Source organism: Condylura cristata, unplaced genomic scaffold (assembly GCF_000260355.1).
Source record: "Condylura cristata isolate star-nosed mole 26May11 unplaced genomic scaffold, ConCri1.0 scaffold00028, whole genome shotgun sequence".
NCBI lineage: Eukaryota > Metazoa > Chordata > Mammalia > Eulipotyphla > Talpidae > Condylura > Condylura cristata.
The window spans coordinates 12,953,159-12,979,469 of record NW_004567129.1 but is presented as its reverse complement, the minus strand read 5'-3'; the positions used below and the strand labels follow the sequence as shown (position 1 = coordinate 12,979,469).

At 50.4% G+C, this 26,311-nt stretch overlaps 2 protein-coding genes and 2 non-coding genes across 4 annotated transcripts in view; 2 read left to right on the top strand and 2 right to left on the bottom strand.

The window, feature by feature from the left end:
- Positions 1-9,179, top strand: part of HYDIN (HYDIN, axonemal central pair apparatus protein) — a 289,232-nt gene extending 280,053 nt beyond the window's left edge. The window contains exons 82-86 of the mRNA XM_004690198.2: positions 1-161; positions 1,355-1,505; positions 4,743-4,973; positions 6,734-6,958; positions 8,295-9,179. The exon at positions 1-161 is cut by the window's left edge and continues 3 nt beyond it. Of these exons, the coding sequence (XP_004690255.1) occupies positions 1-161; positions 1,355-1,505; positions 4,743-4,973; positions 6,734-6,958; positions 8,295-8,777 (1,251 nt within the window). The 3' untranslated portion in view covers positions 8,778-9,179. The remainder of the gene's footprint in view (positions 162-1,354; positions 1,506-4,742; positions 4,974-6,733; positions 6,959-8,294) is intronic.
- A 5,509-nt stretch (positions 9,180-14,688) lies between these two features.
- LOC101630319 (protein VAC14 homolog) overlaps positions 14,689-26,311 on the top strand; it is a 44,254-nt gene continuing 32,631 nt past the window's right edge. Inside the window, exon 1 of the mRNA XM_012730468.1 lies at positions 14,689-15,067. Coding sequence (XP_012585922.1) covers positions 14,964-15,067 — 104 coding nt within the window. The 5' untranslated portion in view covers positions 14,689-14,963. The remainder of the gene's footprint in view (positions 15,068-26,311) is intronic.
- On the bottom strand, positions 23,291-23,361 carry TRNAG-GCC. Its single transcript has one exon. It is a non-coding gene; the product is annotated as a tRNA-Gly (tRNA).
- On the bottom strand, positions 23,845-23,915 carry TRNAG-GCC. Its single transcript has one exon. It is a non-coding gene; the product is annotated as a tRNA-Gly (tRNA).

Genomic DNA, 26,311 nt, shown 5'->3' with positions numbered 1-26,311 from the left:
ACCCTCTTCTTCCCACTCCCAGATGGCACAGGCTGGCTGTATATGCTGCATGGCACTGCTGAATCTCCCAAAGCCGTGAGCAATATCTACCGCGAAGTGCCATGTAAGACACCATACACGGAGCTCCTGCCAATCACCAACTGGCTGAACAAGCCCCAGCGGTAAGGGAGTACAGCAAGGGGTAGGGATGAGGTGGAAGGAGACTGCCACTGTCCTGCCTGGCCCTTTCCTTGGTCCAGGAAAATGAGACAAAGTTCCCAGACATAGCCAGACCTTGACAGAAGTCTCAGGCCCCAGAGACATTCTCCTGTTCAGCGCTATCTATAAATGGCGGGCTTAGAAATCTCATAGATCAGTGGCTGACACAAAATAAGTGCTCAGTAATCATTTGTTGTTACAGCAGATGTCTCTCACCCATGGGGGGATACATCTTACCCTCCCCCAGGGATGCAACGCTGTGGGTAGTGCCAAATCCTATATATTGTACTCTTATTAAGTGTTTTATCACTAAGCCCCTGGCTGGAGAAGGTGTCTCTTGGGGCTTAAGGCCAGCCAGCCTGGCCTTCCTTCATGGAGGCTCAAAGCCTGGGAGGAGAGGCGTGACTTATGGAGAGCCAGCTGCTTAACACGTGTGGATGAGAAGGCCCAGCCCTAAGTGTGAATCCTGGTTCTGTAACCATCTAGTTGTATATGATTTATTGATTTTCTTACGCCCCCTCAGTTAGTCCCTGTGGTTCTCCCACCACCGTAGCACCCATAAACAATCACCATAGCCCTTGATGCCCCTCTCTCCCCTCTCTTAACCCCTCTCCCTCCCCTTCATTTGCTGTTTCCTTCAAGTCTGTCTGTGGTCAGTTTGCAAGTTTTCTCTTTTCCTAGCCCTTTGTTTGGTTTCGGTTTTTGTATGTTCTGCCTATAAGTGAAATCATTTAATGTTTGGCTTTTTCCTTCTGACTCATTTTGCTTAGCATAATCCCTCCAAGCTCCATCCATGTTGTTTCAAATGGCATGAGTTTATCTTTTTTGATTGCTGAATAGTATTCCATTGCAATACCTAGTCATGTTACAGAAGTATGTTCTTGGCCTCTGTCTCCTCATTAGTACAATGAGATGCTTATGATCTGTACCTCCCACAGGTATCGTGGGGACTAAATGCCTGTAAGCGCTTGACGGCACTGACTTAGTACTGGCACATGCAGGTGGTGAGTGGATGGTGGTTACTGTGTGATTAGTGTCAGGCAAACACTGGACCAATGTGCTTTCTCAAGAGCAGAGACAGCACCTTCCCCTCTTTCCTTTGAGCAGATGGTCTCATTCCCTCTCTCCCCTGTTCTATGCTTCTGTGCTGCCCCAGGTTCCGGGTCATTGTGGAAATGGTGAAACCAGAGAAGCCAGATCTCAGTGTGACCATAAAGGGCCTTGACTACATAGATGTGCTTTCTGGCTCCAAGAAAGACTACAAGCTGAACTTCTTCTCGTATAAGGAGGGAATATACACCGCAAAGGTATCCACATGTCAAGGGTTTGCCAAGGGGCCCTTGAGGTTTGACCCTGAGTTGACCATCCCGGTGTTAAGGAGTGAACTTCTTCTCCCGAGGCAGCTTATCCTATTCCTGTCCTGCTGACGCTCAGAGTCACCTAGTTAGGGCACTTGGAGGGTCCAGCCTTTCAGATGAGCCCAGATTTCAGGGCCAGCCAGCCATCGTGTAGGACCATACCACATTTTTGAGGCATCAGAATCAAGAAAATCCTTAAGCAGTAGGCAACTCCAGACCAGCAAACACTGATCAGAGAAGATCCCATGTTCTGAGGCCTTGTGGTGTCCAGCATTGTGCTGAGTCTGCAACATGCACAGCCAGTATTGGCAGCACTGAGGCTCAGTTCCAACCATCTGCTCCTAGACACCTCAGGGTCTTGCACATTTGAACTATTTCTTGTAATTCTCATTTGCTCACCAAGTGTCTGTTGAGTGTAGATGACATGTACTAAGTGCTAGTAACACAGCAGTGACTAAAAACAGGCTCTGATCTCAAGGAATACACAGTCCTATGACAGGAAGTGGTCATTCATCAGATATCACATTACAGATGTGCAGCTGTGATTTGAGATAAGTGCTCTGGAGAAGTGGGGCATCTGTGGATCTGTAGTTCATGGGGTGAGGTCCGGGATGAAGGTGGCGTTTGGAAAGGTATCCATTTGTAGATGGTATTCAAAGCTATGATGGAGGTGGAATCAGTCATCTAGGGGGAGATTTTTAAGTGAAAAAAATATATATGTCGAAATACCCCTCCCGAAAACATACTGGCAAGCGGCAGGCAGCGCCCTCCCTGCAGTCCTGCAGACTGCCCGTCTCAGATACACCAACAGTGACTCAAGTCAAGGAACCAAGAAACATCTGAAGGAAAAACAGAGCCACTATAAGATAAAAATACCAGCTCAACAAATAAGAAACTCCCAAGGGAAAAGTTATTAAAGCAAACATCTATTGATTATCATAAATACCCTCAAAGGAATAAAGGAAGATAATCAAACCATGAAATAGGACAAGAAGCTATGTCCTGCGGTGGAAAAATAAACAATAAGCTATATGCAAGTGAAAACTAGAATACTAGGACTAGAAAACTGTAGGGAAAGGCTGAAGAATGTAGAGGACCCTGAGGGAGAGATGACAGTTGTGCATCCATCACTTAACGGCAGGGACCTGCTCTGAGAAACGCTTCATCAGGCGATTTTGCCCTAGAGTGAGGTCATCCAGTCTCCCTGCACGAACCTAGGTGGTCCAGTGACTGGTCCAGTCATCAGGTAGGAAATGATAAAATTTTGACTCAAATTATGTCATGTTAAAAATTTAAATTGTCGGCCCTCCCTGGCTGTGCAACGGGTTAGGACACAGCACTGCAAGAGAGCCGCAGCCACAGCACAAGTTCAGTCCCCGCCCCGGAGGTGACCACAGGGCGTGACAGACCTCTCCCGACCCGCCTGCTGCTCCTCTCCGCAGTGTACTTCCTCAATCTGCCTGCTCTACTCCCCACTCTGTCTCTGGTGAATCCTGCACCTCTGGCCTGCACCCCAGTTCTATATGCATAAATACATAAATCTTTTTTTTAGTTAAATTGTCAGCTCTAGAGCAAACCACTAAGAATCTATCACTTTAAAACATAGCCAAGACGTCAAAAGAAGAACGAGAACATAGTCCAAGAGATTACATATCGATCCAAAAGAAGGTAGAAAAGTAGCAAGCAAAGAAGGAAACTATGAGGAGACGCATGGGGAACAACTCGCAAGAGGGCAGACTTGCCCCAGCACGTTACTAAAAGTAAAAGACTAAACCATTCCATTGACTAGACAGAGGGTGTCACTCCCACATTCACCGCAGCACTTTTCCCAGTAGCCCGGAATTGGAGGCACCTGAGTGTCCACTGGCAGATGACTGGACAGAGATCAGGACGCGTACACGACAGAGCGCTGACTGCTCAGCTGTTTGAAAAGGAAACCTTGCCATTTTCAGCAGCATGGATGGACCTACCAGGATACTAAAGGAAATGTCAGGTGAAGATAGAGAAACACCATCTGATTTCACCCATGTGTAGAAGAACAAGCAAAACAAGACGAAAACAAGCTCTAGGTGTAAGAACAAGACGGCCCTTACCAGAAGGGGAGGGGGAGGAAGGCAGATGAGTCAGGGGAAAGGAGTTGGTTGTGTGGAGGATGATGGAAGCAGAGATTTGTTGGTGACATAACGTGGTCCATCTAGATGTCGCCCTGTCTCATGTTACAAACCAGTGCCACTCCAATCAGAAAAGGCTTCAGAAAGACAAAGTATCAGAAGCACCTAAATTTAAAGACAGGAAGAGGTTGAAAGTAGAAAGATTTGTAACTGTAAAGAACAGTCACCTGATAGATAAATAACCCAAAGTGTCACAAAGGACAGGACACTGGAGTAGACCCTCAGGAGTCGCTGTGCGTGACCAGCTCAGGAGACACCGTCCAGCAGCTTCACCCTCTGGGAGCACTGAGCGGTGGCCGAGCACCTCCAGGGCAGGGCAGCTCCTTGTAGCTAGCCGCGTTAGCTCTGCAGTCAGTGCAGTCTGGGCTCAAATCCTGGTTCTGCTGAACCTCAGTCTCCTCATCTTAAAAGAGAAACTGGTGAAGGGAGGAATGAGACTGTCTAGGGCCCTCCCTGGTGGAACAGCAGGTTGGCCCTGGAGGTGACCCCATGGCACGCAGACCTCTCCTGTCTCGCCCGCTGCTCCCTTCAACAGTGGACTTCGTCAGTCCGTCTGTTCTGCTTCCCACGCTGTCTCTGGTGAATCCTCTTGCTGCCCCCACACCTCTGGCCTGTCCCCCATTTCTGTATGCATAAATAAATAAAATCTTTTTTAAAAAAAAAAAAGACTGTCTACAAGATGTGTGCCATCCTCGTCACCATCCCTCTCCCTCACCACTACTACTGCTAACTTTGCCAGCAGCATCAAGATTAGGAGTGACATCACTACAACGTGAACGTTTTGCCCCACAGGTGACACTGTTACCTTCAGCACTATGTAGCACTCTGCCAGCGGGACCAGAGCAGAGGAGCCTCTTCCTTAGGCTGGTGGGGTGGGTGGTTGGAGAGGTGCATCCACCGGCCTGCTGCCCCGCACTTCACGTCCCCAGGCAGAGGGGCGGAGTTCTCGGAGGTGCAGAAGATGCCCCTCTAGCCCCTCTCCTCTGCCTTGTCTCCTCCCACCCCATGAACACAGGTGATCTTCAGAAATGAGGTAACCAACGAGTTCTTACACTACATGGTGAGTTTCAGGGTCATCCCTTCAGGCATCATGAAAAGCATCGACATGGTGAGCCTGGTCCGGCAGAGCACATCCGCCTCCGTCAAGGTGGAGAACCCCCTGCCCTACTCGGTGACCTTCTCGGTGGAATGCAGGATACCCGACATCAGCCTGCCCTCCCTGTTTGCAGTGCCTGGCAACTCCGAGGTGTGGCCCTGGCCCTGAGGGGCTCCCTGATGGCTAATAGAGGCTCTTCCCTCCGGGCCCCCAGATGCAGGGTCTACAGCCCAGAGGTGGGGCCAGCCCTGGCGGGGGGTGGGGAGGCCAGGACCAGGGGTCAGCCAAGTCCTCAGAAGAAATAGGCAGGGACACAGAGGGAACTTCACTGTCATGAGCCCTTGTCACTTTTAGATTTATTTGCCTTATTCAGATGGAAGAGAAGACTTTTGAAGTTTGCCCGTTTAATGTGATGTTAGTTTTAGGTTTCTTATACACTTACCCCACCACCACCACCACCTTATGGGATTAAGGGTGTATCCTCCTGTTCCTAGTCTGCCTAAAGTTTTTTCAAAACACCATGAAAGGATATTTTTTATGAAATGTTTTTAGTGCATCAATTGAGACATTCATATGCTCTTTGAATTTGTCAGTGTATCAAATAGCTGATTTTCCCAAAGTGACACCAGTTTCTCATTCACGGAATGAAACCAACTTCCTCATGTAACATCCTCTTCATAGTATATCACTGGATTCAGCTGGAAGACACCTTATTAGGTGTTTTGCACCTCATCTATGTTCAGGAGGGGGACTAACATTCAATTTTTCCCTTCTCCTGGTACCCTTATTGAAATTTGCTAGCAAAATTATGCTAATGAGTGGGCTTCCTCTCATTCTTGTCTTGGGAAGTTTATGGCATTCGAGATTGTCTGGTAGAACTTAAAAGTAGAGTATTATGATCCTGGAATTTCATCAAGGGAAACTTTTTGAGTCGTCATTAGATTTAATGGTTAGAGGCAGTGTGAGGCAGTGTGGGTTTTCTTTATTCTGAGTCTTTAAATATAAGTTATATTTGTTCATACTTCGGTTTTATTTTCATCTAATATTTTAAATTGTAGTAAGATCATCTAAATGTTTATATTTCTGTTAAACATATACAGTGAATTTTATGATATCCCTTCTTAGACTGTTTTTCAGTAAAATAGTTATTTTTGAAAGAATAACTATTCATGATAAAAACTAAATTTTAGCTCTACAAAAATATGTGAAACAGAAAATCAAAGTCCTCACTATCACATTTTCCCCACCCTAAAATAAGTACTGGTAACAATTTGATATATATTTATCCTTGCCATCTCTTTTCTATATACACCTATTCTCCACAAAAAGGAGCTCTCACTCCACATAAATTTCTAGAACCTCCTTTCATCCATTTACTCTGTCATCAAGACCAATGCTTATAACTCTACCCTTCCTTTTTAACAGCTAAATAATACCCCACTGAAGTAGGTAAACTATAATTTATGTAACCAGCATCTTAGTGCCAACAGTTAGTATGTCTCCCTTATTCTGCTGTGACAAGCAAGACTCTTTGGTCTTTGTTTTGTTTCCTATCCCAACAACCGAAGGAGAAGAAAGCCTCTCCCTGATGCATGTAGAACCCAGGAAGCTGTTCTGTGATTGGCTGTGAGCAATGAAGGGCCTGAGTGCCCCCCTCCTATGACTGCTCTCATGCCTCTGCACCCCTGCACTACCTATTTTCAGATTCAGAAAGATTCCAGATACAGAAATACCTGGACTAGGGAGGCTGGGGGTGGAGGCGGACAGGAAGGGACAGTGGCCTGGTTTGAACAGAGGCTCAGTATGCTGCGAGGATTTCCCTGCAGGGCCCCGCTCCACCCCAACCCCCACCTTTGCTCTAGGTCTGGGTGGAATGGGCAGGGTGGCATTCTCAGCCTCTTCTCTTCCAGGGCACATTCTCCTTTGAGTTCCAGCCCCTGAAAGTTGGAGAAACGTTTGGGAGACTAACTCTGCACAACACTGACTTGGGTTACTACCAGTACGAGCTCAATCTGAAGGCCCTACCTCCGCTGCCTGAAAAGCCCATCTATTTCCAGGCCGCTCTCGGCAGCAGCCAGAGCCTGTTCGCCAAGTTCATCAACTATACCCGGCAGAAGACAGATTACTACTGCAGGGTGAGCCGCCCGCCCCACCCTCTGCCCTTGCCTCGCCAGAAGTCTGGGCCGAAAGTAATGGAAGGCCCTTGTAGTCCTGCCTTAGAGACCCTGTCTGTGGTCTGGACGGTAGTGAGGGGCATGGCTGTGGCAGCCAACAGGCCCGGATTTGAATCCTGGCTGCACTCTTTGCTCTGTGTGTGAATAACTTACTGCTGCTCTCTAGGCATCTGTAGATGGCCACAGTGCCCCAGCCTCACGAGACTGATGTGAGGACTTGTAAACATGTATATAAAGCCTGTTCCTAGGGCCTGGCATGGCACCTGCGCCATCTGTGTCTCCCTGTCTGTTGGAATATAAGTTTAGCTGATAACACAGAAAGCCTGAACAGCAGCAAAGCAGAAATGTATTCTCATGTAACAGTGAGTGTAAGTGGCTTGGGCCTCAATAGAGGCTCCGTGAAGTAAGGCACCCACATTCCTTGTGCTGAGGCCCTTCCCTCTGGAGAGTTGCCTGGGTTCACGTGGAACAAGATAACTTCTGTAATTTCCACGTTCCAGTCACTGATATCACTGACAAGGAGGAGCAATGAGGAAGCTGCCTGCATCACTTCTTCCACCCCCCTCCCGTTGAGAACGACTTCCCAGGACACACCTTGCCACAGGAAAGCTAGACAGAGTAGTCTTTGTTTGCACCAGAGGCCATGTGCCCAGCTAACATCTGGGGCCCCATGACCGTAGTCAAGAGGCAGACTCTTGCTCATTTTTATCAAATTATGCTGTAGTAACAAACAGTCCCCTATTGGTGATTTGGCCCCATAAAGGTTTGCCTTTTCGTTTGTGCTATGTATCCAGAGAGGGTCCACATACCACAGTCACTCAGGGTTGCAGGCTGAAGAGCAACCACCATCTCAGGTGTTCCTGATCATAGTCCCAGAGCGGTGGAAAGACCCCAAAGGGGCCGGCACTGGCGATTAAGTGCTCTGGATGGGAAGCGACACCGTTCACTTCTACCCCGAAATAATGGTCCTGAACTAGTCCCGCCCCTACATGAGAAGCCAGAATGTTCTGCCTTCTGTGTGCATGGAGGAAAAGAAGGGAAGGGGACAGTACCAAGGTCAGCCTCCAACACAGTCCAGCTGGGTGTCATTGGGCGAGGCAGCTAGGTCTCTTTGTAGTAAAATGGGCATACGCCTGAGTGACAGCTGCTCTCGATGGCATACAGCTTTTGTGTGACCTGCCTGCCTCACTCTAGGCCGGGGCCTGATGTTCAGGGCGCAGAGGTTGGGGCTGGGCCTGAGCTGAGCTGCAGACTCACCAGTGTCCGGTCTGAGCTGCGCACATCTGTTCCCTTTCAGACTGACTGTCCGGACTTCCACACCGAGAAGGTCATTACCGCAGCCCCTGGGGTCCAGGGGGGCACCGAGGTCAGTGTGGAGGTCTACTTCGAGCCCAGCCGCCTGGGTGAGACCAAGGGCCTGCTGATCCTGTCGTCATACATAGGTGGGGAGTATATCATCCCCCTCTTTGGGATGGCCCTGCCCCCCAAGCCCCAAGGGCCCTTCCTGATTCGAGCCGGTTACAGCATCATCATCCCTTTCAAGAATGTTTTCTATCAGACAGTCAACTTCTCCATCTTTGTGGAGAGCCCAGCCTTCACCATCCGTGCCACCGATTCCGTGCGGGCCAAGAAGATCAACAACATCACCGTGTACTTTGAGGGAAACCCCTCAGGCAGCAAAGTACCCATCACCACCAAGCTGATCGTGGCTTGTCCCCCCATGGAGAACAGTGAAACTGGGGTCCAGTGGGTCTATTATCTGAAGGGCATCACCCCTTAGTGGGCCGGCAGTCAGTGGCCTCAACAAAGAGCCATCCCCTCAGCCTGGACAGCTGTGTGTTTATCTAGCCTGGTCACATATGAGGAATGACTCAGAATTCTAAACTTCCATTTTATTCCAAATACATACAAGACATGTATTCTGCTTTGAACCTGGTAATTACACAAGCCTCTGAATGTAGTTGCAGAACACGTCCCCAAAGCTTGGATTCTAGGTAATCCCAGTTTCCCTAGATGCAGGTGTGACCCCACACACACACACACCTTTGGCCTCTGTCACCCAGAGCGCGACCTGTGGCCCCACAGCTGCGGCTCATTTTGTTTTTTGATCCATCCTGGCTAAAAGGGCTCTGAGACTTGACTCTATTTTCATGTGCTGTTGTCTTCTACTATCACATAAAAGTCAAATAAGTCACTGTTTTCTAAGTGACGAATAGACAAACAGGTTCACCATGGCAGCAAGAGGGGCCAGAATGCCTCAGCCGAACCCCCCTGGGCCCCAAAGTATGTACTCGCCTGTGGGTACCACCCATTGCAATAAAAATGGTTAAAGACCGGCCCTGAAGTGGACTTGCTTCTGCCCACAAGCACCCCCTGTGCTGGTGGGACCCCTGCCGCACCTCCTCCTGGCTTCTCAGCCCTGCGGCCTCCCTGCAGGCACGGGCACCATGCCTCCTGCATGCTTCAAACAGCCACTTGGGATGAACACTCCAGAGAAGTAGCTCTCAGAAATGGTGGTCCACCGGCAGCACCAGCAGCTCCTGGGAATTTATTAAGCATGAAAATTCTGGAGCCTGCCCCTGGCCTAGTGAGTCAGAAATTACAGGTGTTCGGCCCACCCACGTGTGTGTTATCAAGGCCTGACAGCTATCAGAGGTGTTTCCAGAGATTCTCTGGGGACTTTGGCTCTCCCCACTATCTTTATCCCATTGCTAGTAACAGATTAACCTTTTCTAAACTTAACAACTTGTTTTCTTCAATGCTGAGGACTCTGCTACAGAGACCAAGATCTAGATAACAGGTTTTCCCCATGCTCAGCTGAGCAAAGAATGCCAGCAGCAACAGCTGGAGGAGGCGGTGTGACTAGCCCAGTTTGTGTAAAACAACCTAATCGGCCTTCATGCCCCACGGCCTGCCAGGGCACACCCTCAGAGAGCCTGATTTCCTTGTTGGGGCGAGTTCAACAATTCCCATTTCTACCCAGTTCCTGGGGTGCGAGAGCTACACCCAATGATCCCACAGCCTAGAGACTTGCCTGAGACCTTGTTAGGAATGCAGGATCTCAGGCACCACTGACCCTGCAAAACAACCTGCACATCTCAGCTGAGAGCACGGCTTTGGGGTCCCCAGCATAACCTGGGCCTCTGCCGAGTCACAGCCCTAACGCTGTGCCTTAGAGCCATAGGGGCCACCACCGTGCCTCCTACTTAGCGCCTGGCTTGCGACAAAAAAAAAAAAAATGCCTCTCCTGTGACCACCGTGAGTATCCCCCCATTGTATTATTCACAGGGGGCATCTTTCTGGGGGTTAAAAGCTCATGTGATAAGTGGTTATATGATTCACAATGGAGAGCGAGGTGAGATGCCCACGGTCTGAACACACGCCTGGGAGCCCTCAAGCTTCCAGAGCCACTTTGCAGTGTTACCGCTGGCAAAACTGTGCCTTCTGGGGCCATCCCTCCCCACCACTCCCACTTCAGCCCTGCTCCAGCTCTTCTCAAGCCTGGATTCTACAGCCTGGAGGAAGTGCGTAGTCCCTTCTCACTGGAACAGGTGCCCAGCTTAGCCCACTGGCAGCACAAACCCCCTTCCAGGACGCCTTGATCTGGGGGCACGCTTCTGCCCTCTGAGCTGTTCTCATACTCCCTTGGCCTCCAAAGGACATTAACAAAACTGTTGTGTACCAACAAATGTGGAATGGCAAAGTCACTCCACAAAGGATGGGGGCAGAGGCTTTATGCCGGTGAGCTCTGTGGCACCAGCTACTGAAGTCACCCTTGGAAGAATCCAGTTGCAGCAAAGCACCGGAAGTCACCTCACTGCGAGGGCCGGAGGTAGGGAATTCAGGAAATAGCAGACGTACAGTGACAGAACCAGGCACAGAACGTGATGGGGACAGGCCCCTCCAATATAGCACAGAAGGCCTGGTGAACTAGTACCCCGAGTCAGCTCAGCTCTTTGGGGAAGACACCCCTCGGGCGGGAGTAGACAACATGAGGACCTGCCAGAGGGTAAGAGATCAAATGTGGGATTTCTGAAGCCTCTTAAACCCTTTATAGCCTCAGCATGTCTGCCTTGAACATCAGCAAAGCTGCGCTGGTATTGCAGAAACTCTTTGCATGGTTCATGATTGAGTACAGTTTCTTTTTTTTGTTTTTTTTTTTAAGATTTATTTATGCATGCATGCAAGAATTGGGGTACAGGCTAAAGGTGCAGGGGAGTAAGAGTATTTACCAGAGACAGACTGAGAAGCAGAACAGGCATATTGCTGATACGCACTGCTGAGGAGAGCAGCAGGCAGGTCAGGAGAAGTCTGCCACGCCACATGGGTCAGCTCCCTGCCAGGGATCAAATTTGTGCGGCAGCAGCTTCATAGTGCTTCAGTTTAACCCGTAGCATTACCAGGGAGGGCCCGGGATACAGTTTCTTACAGGGCCACCAGCCCTGCCATGTCCACCAGTTAGGCAGTAGTGCCACATGCCACCAGGTGCAGATGAGTCCGTTACAGCTGTGACGGGCTGGGGAAGGCGTGCTCAGGCTTATCAATATCCAGTGGCCTAGAAGAATTGGTCCCAGAGGGTCAGAGTTGCTGTGAGCACAGAGAGGAGGCTGGAATGACCTTGGCTTGCTTCTCAGCACCCTTCTCAGTCCAGCTGTGCGTGAGCAACTTTAGTTGGCATTTTCAAAACTGTCAGAGAAAAGAAGCCACTTCTTTCCAGGAACTTGTTAACTGAAAGCATGATAAAGCATAGGTTTGGGTCTTGAAGAAGAAACTGGTTTCTTAGCAACCTAGTCCTCAGCGTGATTTCAGGAAGAAAAAGAAAAAAAATGTATTTCCTTACTGTGTCAATTATAAAAACTACTCCACTATGAACCTTGGGATATTCAGTTTACCTTCAAGAAAAAGTCAAATCAGGGCCCTCCCTGGTGGCGCAGCGGGTTAAAGCACTGCATTAAGAAGCTTAAGCCAATTCCACATGAGTTCGATCCCCGCCTGCCCCAGAGGAGATCAACATGGCGCGGCAGACCTCTCCTGACCCGCCCGCTGCTCCCCTCAGCAGTGTACTTTGTCGTTCTGCCTGTTCTGCTCCCCACTCTGACCCTGGTGAATCCTCTCACCCTCCGCATCTCTGGCCTGTACCCCAGTTCTGTATGAATAAATAAATCTTAAAAAAAAAAAGTCAAACAGTGAACACAAAATGTTAAATTAGATGTGGATCTAGTGAAAATGAATGCACACTGAAAAATTGGTTCCATTCATTTCCTTTGATTTATTCTCTTTATCCACCATCATCAGAGTCCTAGATATAGACTTTCCAAGACATTTGGAAATATCCTTGTCCCTGCAACTTGGTGTCAAGAGAAGGAAACTAACGCCTCACTAGTAAAAAAGAAAGCACATTTTTAAAGGATTTTTCTAGACACGATTCCTTCATGACTTACTAAAGTTTGAGGTTAGTCCAAACTATGGCTACATCATGAATTAGCACAAACTTAGAAGCTTAAAACAACACAACTTTCTTATTTCCCAGTTTCCATGGGTCAGGAGTACAGAATGGCCTTAAACTGGCCGTTCTTGGTTGAGGATCCCACAGCGTGAAATCAAGGTACCCACCAGCTACAGCTTTACCCAGAGACTCACCTAGGGTAAGAGCCACTTCATTGCTGCCTTATTGTGTTGACAAAATTCATTCCCTTGCAATCATCTAACCAAAGTTCCTATTTGTTTGGCAACTGATGACAGAAGACCTCTCTCAGCAACCAGAGGCCACACTCAGGTCCTTACTGTGTGGCCCATTGTAGACAATTCACTGTTGAGATTCTTTACTCTTCAAGGTCAGTTGGAGAGTCTTTGTTCTGCTTCCAGTCTCTTCTAATAGCATTTTAGGCCTCAGGATCATCTCCCTACTTAGTATTTCAAAGTCAACTGATTTTTACATCTGAAAATCCTCTCTGCTGTACAATATAATATAATACAATAATATAATATAATAATACAATATAATGTTAGAGTGACAGCCCGTCTTATTTACAAATCTGTTCACACTCAGAGGGAGGGGATCATGTCCCAAAGCCATGCACCAAAGTTGAAGCCCAGCCATAGCCCCTGGTTTGTTGTGCCCCGTAGATTCTGATGTATGGGTTGAGGATAATATTCCATTTTCTTTTTTTTTTAAGATTTATTATTTATTTATGCATACAGAACTGGGGTACTGGCCAAAGGTGCAGGGGCGGTGAGAGGACTCACCAGAGCCAGAGTGGGAAGCAGAACAGGCAGATCGACGAAGTACACTGCTGAGGGGAGCAGCGGGCGGGTCAGGAGAGGTCTGCCGCGCCATGTGGGTCACCTCCCAGGCGGAGGATCAAACTCGCACTGAAGCGGCTGTGGCCAGCTTGCAGTGCTGTGTCCTTGCCCATTGCACCACCAGGGAGGGCCAATATTCCATTTTCAAGATGGTTGTAGGCTTTACACCCACTAAAGCACCACCACGTGTTATATTCACACTTAATATCCACTGGCTCCACTGTGGGATATCCTTGGTCCTAAGTCCTTGTCCACTGTGGAAGCTGACAATAAGGACTCTGATGCAGCTCTCTGTGACTGCTGCTCTAGCCACGCTGCGTCCATACAGACTTTTATAAAGATTTTTACCGCATACCTTCAACTTTGGTCCCGCTCTAAAAGCATTTGGGGGAGCTGTTTTACAGTGTTGTTACTGCTTTGTAACAACAGTGTGATATCCATAGAGAGTTAGAGCTGAGCGGGGAGGGAAAGCTGAAGAAGAGAAGGACAAAGGAGAAAGAGGGGAAAGACTGGAGGAAGCACATAGAGCAGAGAGACCTGAGAAACACCCTTGCTTCTTGGCACTCTGCTCCCCTCCACCACCTCTATCCTCATGGATTTTGCATTTTCCCCACATTCTGGGGTTCTGTCAGCCCAGACCACTAAACGTATCCCTGTCCCACCCAAGGAAGCATGAACTGAGTGGGAACCTGGAACCTCCTCTTTATTACAGGGTCAGCTGGAGACCTGTGCTCAGCAGGTTTGGGGCTTCGGCTGTCAGTAGCCCAGTCCTCCTGGACTGTCAGGGCTTGGTGAACACATCCTGAGGCCCAAATGTGGGGTGACAGTCGCTTGTTCTTTTGGCATAGATCAGTAGTACTGCTTTTAGTTGAGAATTTATTTTAATGTGTCTTAGAAAAAAATGTTAGTATTTAAAACTGATTTTAGGGTATAAGCAAGGCTAAGTAGGAATTTAAGCTTTTTTTAAGTGAGTTGATTTGAGGAAAATCGAAATCATAGTACAAGTGACTACGATAGGACGAAGATCGTGATGGTGTTACTCCAATTTGGGAAACACCGGCATATGCAAAAAGGGTGACTAAGTAGTGAATGAACTAGCGGAGTCAGTGTTGAATAAATTATATGTGAGTCTGGCCCCAAACGCCGCTGCCTTCTCGCCAGCAGTACAGAAGCACACCAGGCGCCACGCCGGCCACTGGCGGGCAGTTGATCCAGGTCACGTGAGCCAGGAAGCCCACTCAAGCCGCCGAGCTGAAGGGGCAGCGTGAAGGGAGACCGAGCTTTGCGGGGGTCTGTTCCACCCTCCGCGGCCTGCGTGCGGGGGCGTGGCCGAGGGGGCGGGTCCCCGCAGCGGAAGGCGGAAGCGGCTGCGGAGTCACGTGACCGAGTGTCATGGCCGCTGCTCCTTGCGAGCCGCAGGTGCCGGACGGGAGTGACCGCTTGAGCCGTTAGGCAGCAGCTGTCAGGAGTGCAGACACGGGCCCCTGGCCCAGGTTCTGAGGCGGCGCCCCGCGGCCGAGAGAAGCAGATAGGCCTGGGACTGCGTGGTCCATGAGCCGACGCCGGAGGCAGCGCGGAGCCGCACACTCCCCTGGCCCCGGCGCGACCCGGGCAGCCGCGGGCTGAGGAGTCGCGGGCTCTGGGCTCGCCCCCAGTTGCCACCATGAACCCGGAGAAGGACTTCGCTCCACTCACGCCCAACATTGTGCGCGCCCTCAATGACAAGCTCTACGAAAAGCGGAAGGTGGCAGCGCTGGAGATCGAGAAGTAAGCACCTAGTGCTGGGCGTGGGGAGCGGGGCCGGGACACCGCCCTGACCGGGCAGGGTCCCGTGCCCGGGAGTGGAGGTGCTTTCCTCACGCCGGTCCCGCCGGCGTTGCTTTCCCAGGTTTCAGGCCCGTTAGCGGGTGCTGAAGAGTAGGGGCGTGGAATCGCGTCTGGGAGTCCCACCCAGCTTTGCTCTCCACTGACAGTGTGACTTGGGCCAAGTCCTTTAACCTCCTGGTGCCCCCAAAGGGCTGCCATGAGAAGGAAGCGGCATACTTTATGTGTAATGCTTTAACACCGCGCTTGGCACTTGGCACGCCCTGCGCGTGGTCGCCTTCAAAACTAACAGATCAGACAGTCGCTTTTGTGAAGAGAAAGGTAGATGTGAGAGATGCTAGTGCCGCCTTATCTGCTTCTGAGAAATAAAAGGGACCGATAGGTTGCTGAGATATCATATCCACTCAAGGCTCAGATCTCAAGGGGGTTGGTTTATATCGGTCTTACCGTCGTTCCCTCCAAGTGGAAGTTGGTAAAGTTTGACCTTTCTTGCTTCTAGCAGACATATTATAAATATGTATAACCATGATCTGACATTTCGCTTTATTTCCCATTGTCCTCAATAAGGTGTTTAACTGAAAGTGTTTATTAGTCGTTACACTTTTTTCCCAAGCAAATCTTAATGATACATCAGGCCTGTGGGTGATGTCAGAAGAGTGGAAAGGAGCAGGCTTTGAAACTAGAAGTTAGGGAATATGACCTGTCCAAAAGGGTATCCCCTGGCCAGTTGTGGCTATTTAAATTACTAAAGTTATATTTAAAATTAAACTTCATTCCAGAGGCACTACAGTATTTCAAGTGTTTAATAGCTGTGTATGGCTGTTGCTATCCAATTGGCCAGTGTGATTATAAAACATATCCATCACCTTAGCGTACGCTTTGGGACAGTTCTCATCTCGTCTACCATGTGACTCTCATTCTTTGGCCTTGAACAAATTCCTTAACTCACAACTTCTTAACCTGAGCACTATTGACACTTGGGGACAGATAATTTTGGTGTGGTAGGCATCCTATGCATGTTAAGATTTTTAGCAGCCTCCCTGGTCTCTGTCCACTAGATGTAGTAGCACCCCATCAGTTGCAACAACCAAAGGTGTCCCCATATATTACCAGACGTCCCCCAGAGCTACAAAATCACCCCTGTTGAGAATCACTGAGTTAACAGCATTGGGCTTTAGTTTCCTCCTAAAGTAAAGGATCTGTGCTTTGCTAAGAGGACCCTCCCTGTCAGTTCTAACACTCGGTCTGTTCAACGCCACCACCTTCTTGACTGTTCTGTGTGCTGCTGATAGTTTATCCCCTGATTCTTGCTAACGCTGCCATGCTTTATCACCATCTACTCAGCCCAGAGATGATTTATAGACCTTGCTCCATGTCGATGGGTTTTATTGGCTTTGAGCTACTTTGACATCCAGTTCGGTCACCCTCCCTGCTTCTCAGAAATGTCTCATTGTTTCATAATTTGAGTCACCTATTGGGTCCTCAAGTAGAGATACTCATCTCAGCTTTATTGTTGCTTCTTGCACAAGCTGTGTAAGTGTTCTCACTGCAAGCTTTTCTGTTACAGTTTTTTCTTTATTGGGGCTCGGTTTGTCTTCAACAATGTCTTTGATTTCTGGAATTCAGAGACACCCCCTGGGGCCTTCACTGGACTGTAATCTCTCTGCGAGCAGAGACTCTGTCTTATTTATACTTAGCACTTATAGTGCCTGGCAGCATTTGGCAGCTGGTGTCTGGAGGATCATACATTTCAAGTGGGCAGATAACAGCCCATTCTAAGGACTTGGCTACCCAGAATTGTGGTGTGTGAACCAGCAGCCTCAGGATCATTTGGGAGCTTGTTAGAACGAGACTTTTGGGCACCCCCAGACCTGTGGGTCAGGATCTGCATTCCCATTTGCTTCCTGGGTGATTCCTTTGCCGTTTATGGTTTGAGAAGCACTGACATAGAAGACCTTAGAGTTTCTAGCCTGCTTTAGCCATATTACAAATAAGGAGTGCCCAATTTGATATGGCCCTCAGAATATATATTTCACAAATTGTAGAGGGACAGACTTATCTGTGTTTCACCAGAGAAGTTTCTGGTGTCTTTTTTTATAAGGTCATGTTCTTTCTTTTAAAAAAAAAAAAAAAAACACCAAATCCTTATTTTTTACTTTATCTATCTATATATTTATACACACACACACACATATATATATTTAACGCCATTTTTCATTTTGGACATTTTTTCACCTCAGTTGCAATTCCCATGGACTTTTCTCACCCATTCACCATGTGCCACCATCATAGACCCGAGTGCTCTTCCCGCCCCAGTTTTGATTCCGTTCCTCTCTCCACCCCTGTAGAATGTCTCTAGTTTATAGTTGTTTGTTGATTTTCATTTTTACTTTATTACAATTGCTTCCCCCCCCCCAATCTCTTATACGCTTGCTATGAGTGAAACCATCCAGTATTTTTATTTTTCTTTTTGGCTTATTTCACTAAGCCTGATCCCTTCAGCTCCATCCGTGTTGCTGCAAATGGCATGAGTATATATTTTTGATTCTTCTTGATCTAGCTATCTATTTTTGAACATTTGGGTTGTTTCCATATCTCGGCTATTGAAAATAGTGTGGCAATAAACACAGGGATGCAGGTGACCTTTTGAGAGGTCTGCCGCGCCATGTGGTCACCTCTTGGGCAGGCGGGGATTGAACTCATGCGGAAATGACTTTAGCTTCTTAGGGCAGTGCTTTAACTCGCAGGTGACCTTTTGAATTAATGTGTTTGTGTCCTTTGGGTAGATGCCTAGGAGTGGAAGCTCCATTTATAGAAGTTTGAGAAACAGCTTTCCATGACGTTTGTACCAGTTTGCATTCCCACCAGCAGTGCAGGAGAGTTCCTCTCTCACCACATCCTCGCCAACATTTGTTGTGGCTAGTTTTTCAATATGTGCTATTCTCACTGATGTGAGATGGTATCTCATTGTGGTTTTGACTTGCATTTTCCTTTATAAGGACACATTCTGCTGGATCCAGGCCATTATAACCCCATTTACCCTTAGATTACTAAACTAACCATATCTTCAGTTCTCATTACAGTGGTGATTAGGACTTCAGCTATGAATTTGTAAGGCTAGTGGGACACAATTCAGTCCATAATAGTAATTATTAAAAAATAAAGTGATCATATGTAAGGCACCATCTGCCAGATTTGGGGCGGGAGGGTAGAGCAGCTTCCCTTTGTTAGCCACTGTGCACCCCTCATCTTGTTCCTTTTGCTTAACTGCCCAATCGGCCAGGTGGCGTTGTCTCATTTCCCAGGTGAAGAACAGGGTCCTTGAGTAATCCCCCAAGTTTCCCAGCTGGGTACAAAAGCCATTTTCACCCATCTCAAAGGGCTTTCCAGGTGAGTGGTTTCTCTACCAGAAGGGGACAGACATACGTTATTTAATAAAAGAAGTTTCACTCTTGAACATCCTCGTGGTTGTTTCACTGCCACGTTGGTTTTCCAGAGTCATCTGCTCTGGTGACTGCCTCTGGTGTTCCAGTGAATCAGGGGAAGGGCCTCCCCTGAGGCCATCCTCTCAGACACTGCCTTGCAGAGGTGGATGCTGGACTCAGCTGAGGGGCCCAGGACACCAGAGACTTGTGGGGCGCTTCCCCCCACAGCCAGGGCAGTTTGCCTGCACAGTTTTCCAAAGGATAAGGCGCTTACTTCAGCTGAGCTTTTAGAATCTCTCAGGTTTCGTGGCTTTCAGCCTCAGGGGTATAGTTGTGGATATAACATTGTAGGTTTCCTCTCTGGGGGCGTCCGATGGGGGAACTGTAGCCTCTGTGCCAGTAGGCACCCTCATCCTTAGGCAATTTTGCTGTGGTGGCAAGACCCTGCTCTGGGGTGGGGGTGGGCCCTCTATGTCTACAGGCTGGAAGAGAAGCCTTCCTTCATGGTAGCCAGTGATGAGCCCAGTGCCAAGTCACTAGCATCCCAGAACTTGGAATTCCAGAGTTAGCAAATACTGGTGCCCAGGCCCTGATGTTCTCTGGTGCCCCAAGAACATTGAAACCCAAGGAAAGGTTTATGGGGTCAGAACCAAATTCCTGAACCATTTGCTCTGGCCTGCTGAGGTGGGAAATTGGTGTCCCCAGAGTTCTGTGACAGGGGAAGGTTTGACCCGCTGGAGTCTGACCTGGCTCTTCTGAGCCTACACCTCTGTGGGGCGGCATGGACACCATTTATGACCAAGCAGCATGATGCAATTTTTGGAAGAAGGGTCCACATTCCAGTCAGCTCTGCTTTTATTAGCCCTGGGACCCTCAGCAAATGGCGGGATGTGCAGATGACAGATAGGCCTGGGGACTGTGTCCTGCGAGCACATCGTTGGGTTTGGCCTGGATCACAGGTGTTTGAAATTAAGACTTGTCACAGTGAAACTCAGTTTCTGGCTTCTCTGAGGGAATGGCAAGGTGTGGCTCTGGCAGCAGGTCAGGGGACTCAGGGGCCTCCTCTCCCACTGTCAGGCCAGGACACAGCTCCCCATTTTGCTCTCTGTGTTGGCAAGTTCCCACAGCCTGTCTTTCCACCCTGGCCTTCTCATTCTCATCTCCTGCTCAGCCCCTGTAAGCACTTGAGTTTGTGACCTCTGGTCTAACCTCTCTGTGTCTCAGTTTCCTCATTTTAAAGAATTCTGCCCCTTGACAGCAGTGCGCTAGAGAAACTGGTCACGAGAGGCCACGTGTTGTCTGCGTCTCTCTAAAGTGTCCGGAATGGGCAGGTGTGCAGGGCCAGAGAATGGCGGGAGCATGGAGAGGGGCTTGGGCAAAGTGGGGTGCGGCTGCTAATAGGTACAGGGCTGTTTTGGGGGTTGGCAGAGTGTTCCAAACTTCATTATGGTGCTCATTGTACAACCTCGTGAACATACTAAAAACTCCTAAAATGTGCACATTATAAGCAAGTTCATGGCATGTGAATTTTATCTCAATTTAAAAATAATGAGAATGCCCGTCAAGTTGTGTGGCAGCGTGAGGGAGGCACCTGCTGGCTGGGACATTTGGATGAGACCAAAGGAGATAATCAATGTGACGTGGTGGCCCCAGTGGGCCGCAGCAGAGCAGCTGTGACATGGACGGGGGATAATGCATATGTTAAGTTTCAGAAAAACCCGCATTTGGCTTGTGTACCTGCAGTAATCTAAGCTGCGTGACCTTGTGTGCGTTTAAGAAAGCTCTTAGCCACCGCTTCCCCCATCTGTAAAGTGGGAGCGATAGCACCTACTCTATGCATTATTGGAAGGTTCCAGTAGAAAGCGCTTGTCAGACAGCCAGCACATTGCCGGGTATCTGGCATGTGCAGCCCTGGCCACCTCCTCCTGCCTCCAGAGTAGAGCAGCTGGAGGCCTCGCTGCAGGGCAGGTGCCCAGCTCTTGGTGCCCCAGTGTGTGGCAGAGCAGTGCCCCCAGCCGTCTGAAGGCCCAGCCATGAGGGGAGTGTGTGAAGAACTCTGTGTTTCTCCAGGGTCCCAGTTCTGCACCAGGAAGGGCCCTCTGTGCCTGGTGTGGTCGCTGTCTGGAGACTTCAGGCGAGGGGAGTGGAGTGCAGCCGAAAGGGGGTGGTGGGCTTTGTAGGTGTCTGGGTTTAGGTCCCCTGAGACCTTGGGAAAGGCAGGGGGTCCCCCCAAGGCTCAGTTTCTTGGGAGATGAGACCCTAACAACCACAGACCCAGGTCCCCTTTGGCTGGTGACTGTCCCAAACACCTCCTGCCCTGTGGGGGCCTGCTGCATGGTTGTGGTCCTGGCTCCGCACTGGGGTTTGTGAGGTGTTGGCCTTCTGGGGAAAGGGCTGTGTCTGCACCCAGCCGCACCTCCAGCTGCTTCTGAGAAGGAAGTGCCTGCACTTACGCATCTTCAGCACGTTTTAGAGGAAGCCACACAGAAGCCGAGTCTTTTCTCTGGGCCGTAGGACAGAAATACCTGTGGCCTTTATGTCCCGGGCACTTGTGATCAAGAATGTTTCCTGGCCAAATATTAAACTTCAAAACCCCAACCCCCCTCTTTGGCACGCAGCCTATAGATGAAAGTGGAGGCAGTGTGGTCTTTTGAAGAGAGACTGGACCTGGAACTGGGGACCCCAACTCAACATCACTGAGTCTGCTCCCTCTGTAGTGGCCCTTTTCTCTCTGCATACTCCCTGGGAAGTCAGGAGGCCGGTCCTATTCCCTGGAGTTATTGGGGGCAACCTGGACAGGGGGTTTCAGCAGCCACCCAGCAGGCCACCTCCTGGCAACAGCATCTTTCCCAGACACCCCGCACAGCTCTAGTCACTGCCCTCCCCTCTGTGTTTTGGGATCCAGCTAATAACTTTGCTCCTACAGACTTGAATGATAACGCTAAGGACTTAGGACCACCCAAGTACTCACAGGGTAAGCCCACAGGTTGGGCTTTGATAAGCGGGGCAGAGGGTCGCCCATGTTTGCCCTGAGCTTGTGCTGCCTCCAGTCCGGCCCCCACAGGTGGCTCCTGAGTCCCCAGGCCCGAGCTGCTGAGGAATGCGGCCAGTCCTCAGGGACTGTCAAGGGGCTGCGGGAGAAGGAATCAAGCAGGCCTCCGGTGGGGCTCCTGAGTCCTTCCGCCTTCAGCGAGGAGGGGTGGCTTCCTGGGTGGCCACTGACAGCAGGTGGATTTGCAGGAGGATGTAGAGCCACCTGTTATGGGAGAGGAGATGCGCATGAGTGAACTGGGGAGAGGAGACCTGCATGAGTGAGCTGGGCCCAGTGAGAAGGCGACCTGGCTGCTCTGGAGGACTGGTGGGTGGGGGGCAGGGTGGGACAGCTGGGCAGTGAGGTGGGGCATTGGATGGGCCCTATTTTGCTTGCCCTCACCACCAGCTGAGGACTCGTGGGACAGCCTTCTGCGGGCCAGTGCGCTCCAGGTTCCCCACAGTGAGAACACGTTCTCATGATTTCCCCTCCAGAGGGAACAGTGTTTGTCGTTGTGGGCCTTGTTCTCTTGGCCATGAGGATATCCTACCCCGGAGGGCGGGGTACAGACAGTGGACACTTGGGGTCCTGAAGCCTCAGGGCTTGGACAAGGCCAGCATTTTTACAGTAGCCTGGGAAGCGCCTAGAAGAACCCTGGTAGGATTCAGGTTTGGGACATTCAGAAGAGTGAAGGAGGAAGGGGCTGCTGAGCAGCAAAGCGGGTGCCAGACCCAGCGCTCCCCCATTCCTGTCTCCTCCCTTCAGTGACCCTGTTACACTGCGAGCTGTCTCTGGCGATAGCACCCCAGTCCACATCCCCTCCACCCTCACCTGCCCTCACCGTCCTGGCTACGGCTGCGCCAGTTCCTCTGCCGCGACCAGTGTGCTGAGCCAGTGGCTGGGAGCAGCTTCTGCCTGCCCCCTCCTCTGCTCTCCCCTGCTCTCCTCTCCTGTGTCCTTTGCTTCTGCCGAACCAAATGCCTCTCTCCTCCCCGTGAGCCTTCTTCTGCTCTTACTGGCGGAGCTGTGTGGCCTGAGCAACTCCAGAGCACCTGCCCAGCCCCCAGCCCCAGAGCCCCACTCAGACGCACGCCCTCAGGAAGCTGCACCTGAGTCTTCCCCCCAGAGATGCCACTCAGGCCTTCCTGCTGCCCCCTCGCCTCTGCATCTTCTTAACACATGTTTTTCTCTGCCTTGCACAAAAGTCCTTGACTACTTTCTGGTTTCCTCCCCCCGTCCCAGCTGTGCAGAAAGCACAAGGGCAGGGAGCGCATCCCTTGTGCTGGCTCTCCGGTGGGGAGGAGTGTGCCCCCCCCAGTTGCCTGGGGACAGTTAGTGACCGGCACAAGGCGACAGGCTGGCTCTGTCCCGTGCTCAGGCCTCGGGTGTGCTCAGCCCGCTCTGTGCTGCCCTGACTTGCCCAGGCAGACCGTGGCTGCCCTGCCCAGAGTGCGCTCGGCGCCAGAGCCCCGGGCAGGGTGGGAGGCACAGCTGCCTTCCGTGGCTGGGCAGCATCCTCACATCCTGGCCTCCTTGGCACCAAGAGACCTGGGTTCTAGATCGTTGTGGAACTTAGGAAACAGTATTTTTCATCAAACAGTGTAAAACACAAACCCGGAATGAGTCATTCTCAGTTCTCAAACTGTTTTTATAAGTTCTTTAGGCTGTGTGGTAATATCACATACTTTTTGGGACCAAAAGTCTGCTGTGTGCATTGGCCGGGAATCGAACCCGGGCCTCCCGCGTGGCAGGCGAGAATTCTACCACTGAACCACCAATGCTCCAGCTGTCAACAGCTGTGTGAGCACCTCCCTTTCACCCTGGTTTGTCTGCTGAATCATAGACTATAAGGCCAGGCTCACATGCTGCCACCTAAGTTTTGGCGGGAAGACTGGGTGGATGTAATCAATTTGCTTTCAGACCTAAGGACGCAACTTAAATGCTCAAGTCTTTCGTTCTCGGTAACAAAATGCATGTTGAAACTGGGTGAATTTCTCCTCTCTGATGTCTGGGTTCTCCCCTTCCAAGTTCATGTGTTGAGCTGTTTTACAGTTCTCAGGTTTCATCCCAGCTTCCTGCTGGAAGGAGTCCTAGGTCCTACAGCCAGTAGTGCCTCTCTGGAGACCCCAGCTGCTGTTCCTGTGCTCGCTGAGCCTGGAAGCCTGGTCAGAGACTCAGTATCTGGGTTTGCTACACACTTGGGTGTGGTTCCTTTGGCAGGACCTCTGAGAGGACTGGCAAAGGATAAGACAAAAGAGCAGCTCTGCATTGGCCGGGAATCGAACCCGGGCCTCCCGCGTGGCAGGCGAGAATTCTACCACTGAACCACCAATGCTCCAGCTGCTTCTTTCTGTATCTGCAAGGCTCTTCTCAAAGATCTGTGTCCATTACTGTTCAAGGAGCTGCAGCACATGGGCCTCATCTACAAACTGGACAGGTTGTAGAACCTTCTTGACTGGGTTTTCCTGTGCTATTTGGGGAATTGGGGGTCTATAGAACTGGAGTGGAGCTCCATCCAGAGGCCCTTGGTTCACCCACAGCTCTCAGTCCTCTGGAATGGGCTTAGTGAAATCACCCCCATAAAGACAACAGGAAGCCAGGCCATTTGTGCAGCCTTTCCTGGGACACCAGTCTCCTCGAGCCCTGGAGCCAGGCCTGTTTGTTGACCTCCGATTGCACTGTGTCAGGCACCGTACCACTCCCTGTGTTCAGTCTCTGCCAACCCTGTTTAACCTTTCTTGGGGATAACTTTTTTTTTACAATAGTGGTCACCAGGTCCAGAGACAGCACCTTTTTTTTTTCCTAATGAGTCTGATGACTAGCAGGTTCCTGAGACTTAGCTATAACAGCACAGACTCTGATGCTGCCCTAAACGTCCTTCAGGCCAACCTGAGGCCCCTGTGTATGCAGCAGCAGAGTATACCTGCCACGCAGAGCCACTACAGTGAGTCTGGGGCTACTTGGAAAGGCCCGTGACCTCCAGCCTGCCCCATCACACCGTGGGCTGCTGCTCTGGAATCAGTCCCTGGCACCTTGATGGGGGCACGGCCTCTCCTACCCCTCTGTCTCCTAACTGCTTAATGCGCTTGGTCACCATGCTCTTCAAAAAACTCAGGAAACATCTCCATACCCATGATGCAACCCATTCTCCCGGATAGCCACAGCAGCTGGTGATAGTTAACCTCCACGAGGTTTTCCGGGGCCCACACCAACTTGGCTCCGTCCCCCTCCGTGCCTTTGCTCACACATTTTCTCCTGTTTCCTTTCCCTGTATCTCCCTTCTTCGAAGTCAGGCTTAAATCCCACTTCTGGGAAGACTCCCCTGGCACTCAGGCCACAGCTTCCCATCAGGTATCTGGGTTTCAGGCCACCATTCTCCCAGGTGAGGCTTCTCCCTGCAGAGACACCGTGAGCTCCTAATGGGCAGAGGGTCTCGGCCTTACTGTCCACTGGGCTCAAAACAGAAATGGGCCCCTGGCAGAGCCAGGCCTCCCTCTGCTCTCCTCTGCCTGCAGCAGCCTCAGGGTGAGCACAGGTGTGCCCAGCCATGAGAGTGGCTCCCTCAGCCTCACTGGCCTGTTACATGGGCTCCCGGTGCTCTTCTGTTAACTGTCTCCCTCATGATGTTTCTGGGGCCCACACCAGGCCTAGACATCCTGCTTGCTGCTGCTGGCTCAGCCATATCTCAGGCCCTCCTTCCTCCCTGGACAGCCACCGTGTTCTCCTCTAGGGTTTTTCCTTGACATCAGTCTCCTGTCATACAACCCCCTGCCCTGGCACAGACTCTCCAGGCTGCCCCCAGAGCACCCAGTTGAAGCATAGACCTGAGCACATCCCCCTCGCTGTGTCTGGCCATCCATTCCACACAGAGACTCCTCGTCCTTCCCTGATGCACAAGTCTTCCGGGGCTTGTGCCAGACTCTCCTCTCTGCCTGTGATGCCCTGGGAAATGCCTGCTAATGTTTTTAAGTTCTGACTCAAATGGCAGCTCCCTGTCGGCCCAAGCAGATTAGCATGTGGCGTGTTTCTTCTGTGGTGTCACTTGCGCCCTGTCACTACCCTCACTGCCCATGCCTGTTGTGTGTGGATCTAGTCTGTCACGCTGGGGCCCTGGAAGTAAAGACACAGTGTTGCAACAGGAACTTTTTGCCACTATGGGGGGGAATGCGACAAGGGACACAGCAGCCATGGAGCAGGCGTGCAAGGCAGGACTCTGAGCTTGAGCAGAAGTGTTTGTGCCATTTATTGGAATCATGCAGGCTAGTAAAAGCTGATCATGCGACAGTGGTATGTATGAGGAATAGGATCCAGAGGGTAGGATAGGAATGGGGACAACGTTTTACAAGGGACAGGGAAGGGGACTTCGTGACCATGTGTATGAGTTATCACAGGCAGTTATCCCGAAACTGCCGTGGAGGTAATCACGTCACCAGGTCAGCAGCAGCCTGGGCATCCCCAGGCCTGCCTTGTGATACAAGCTATACTCCGTAGGTGGTCAAGGAACACTATGCTGGGATTTGTGGATAGCATATAGGTCACAGTGGCCCATGAGTGTCCAGCTCATAGGAACCCACAAGAGAGAACCCATTGGGTACCTTATTGAAGGTGGGCTAGCTTGAGTAAAGACAGCTGGTGAACAGATAATGCATCACAGCTTCTGTGTGCAACATGACCTTTATTTTCAATCATCTCAGATTCCCAGAAGCGAGATCAGCTTCCTCCTTCCCTCAT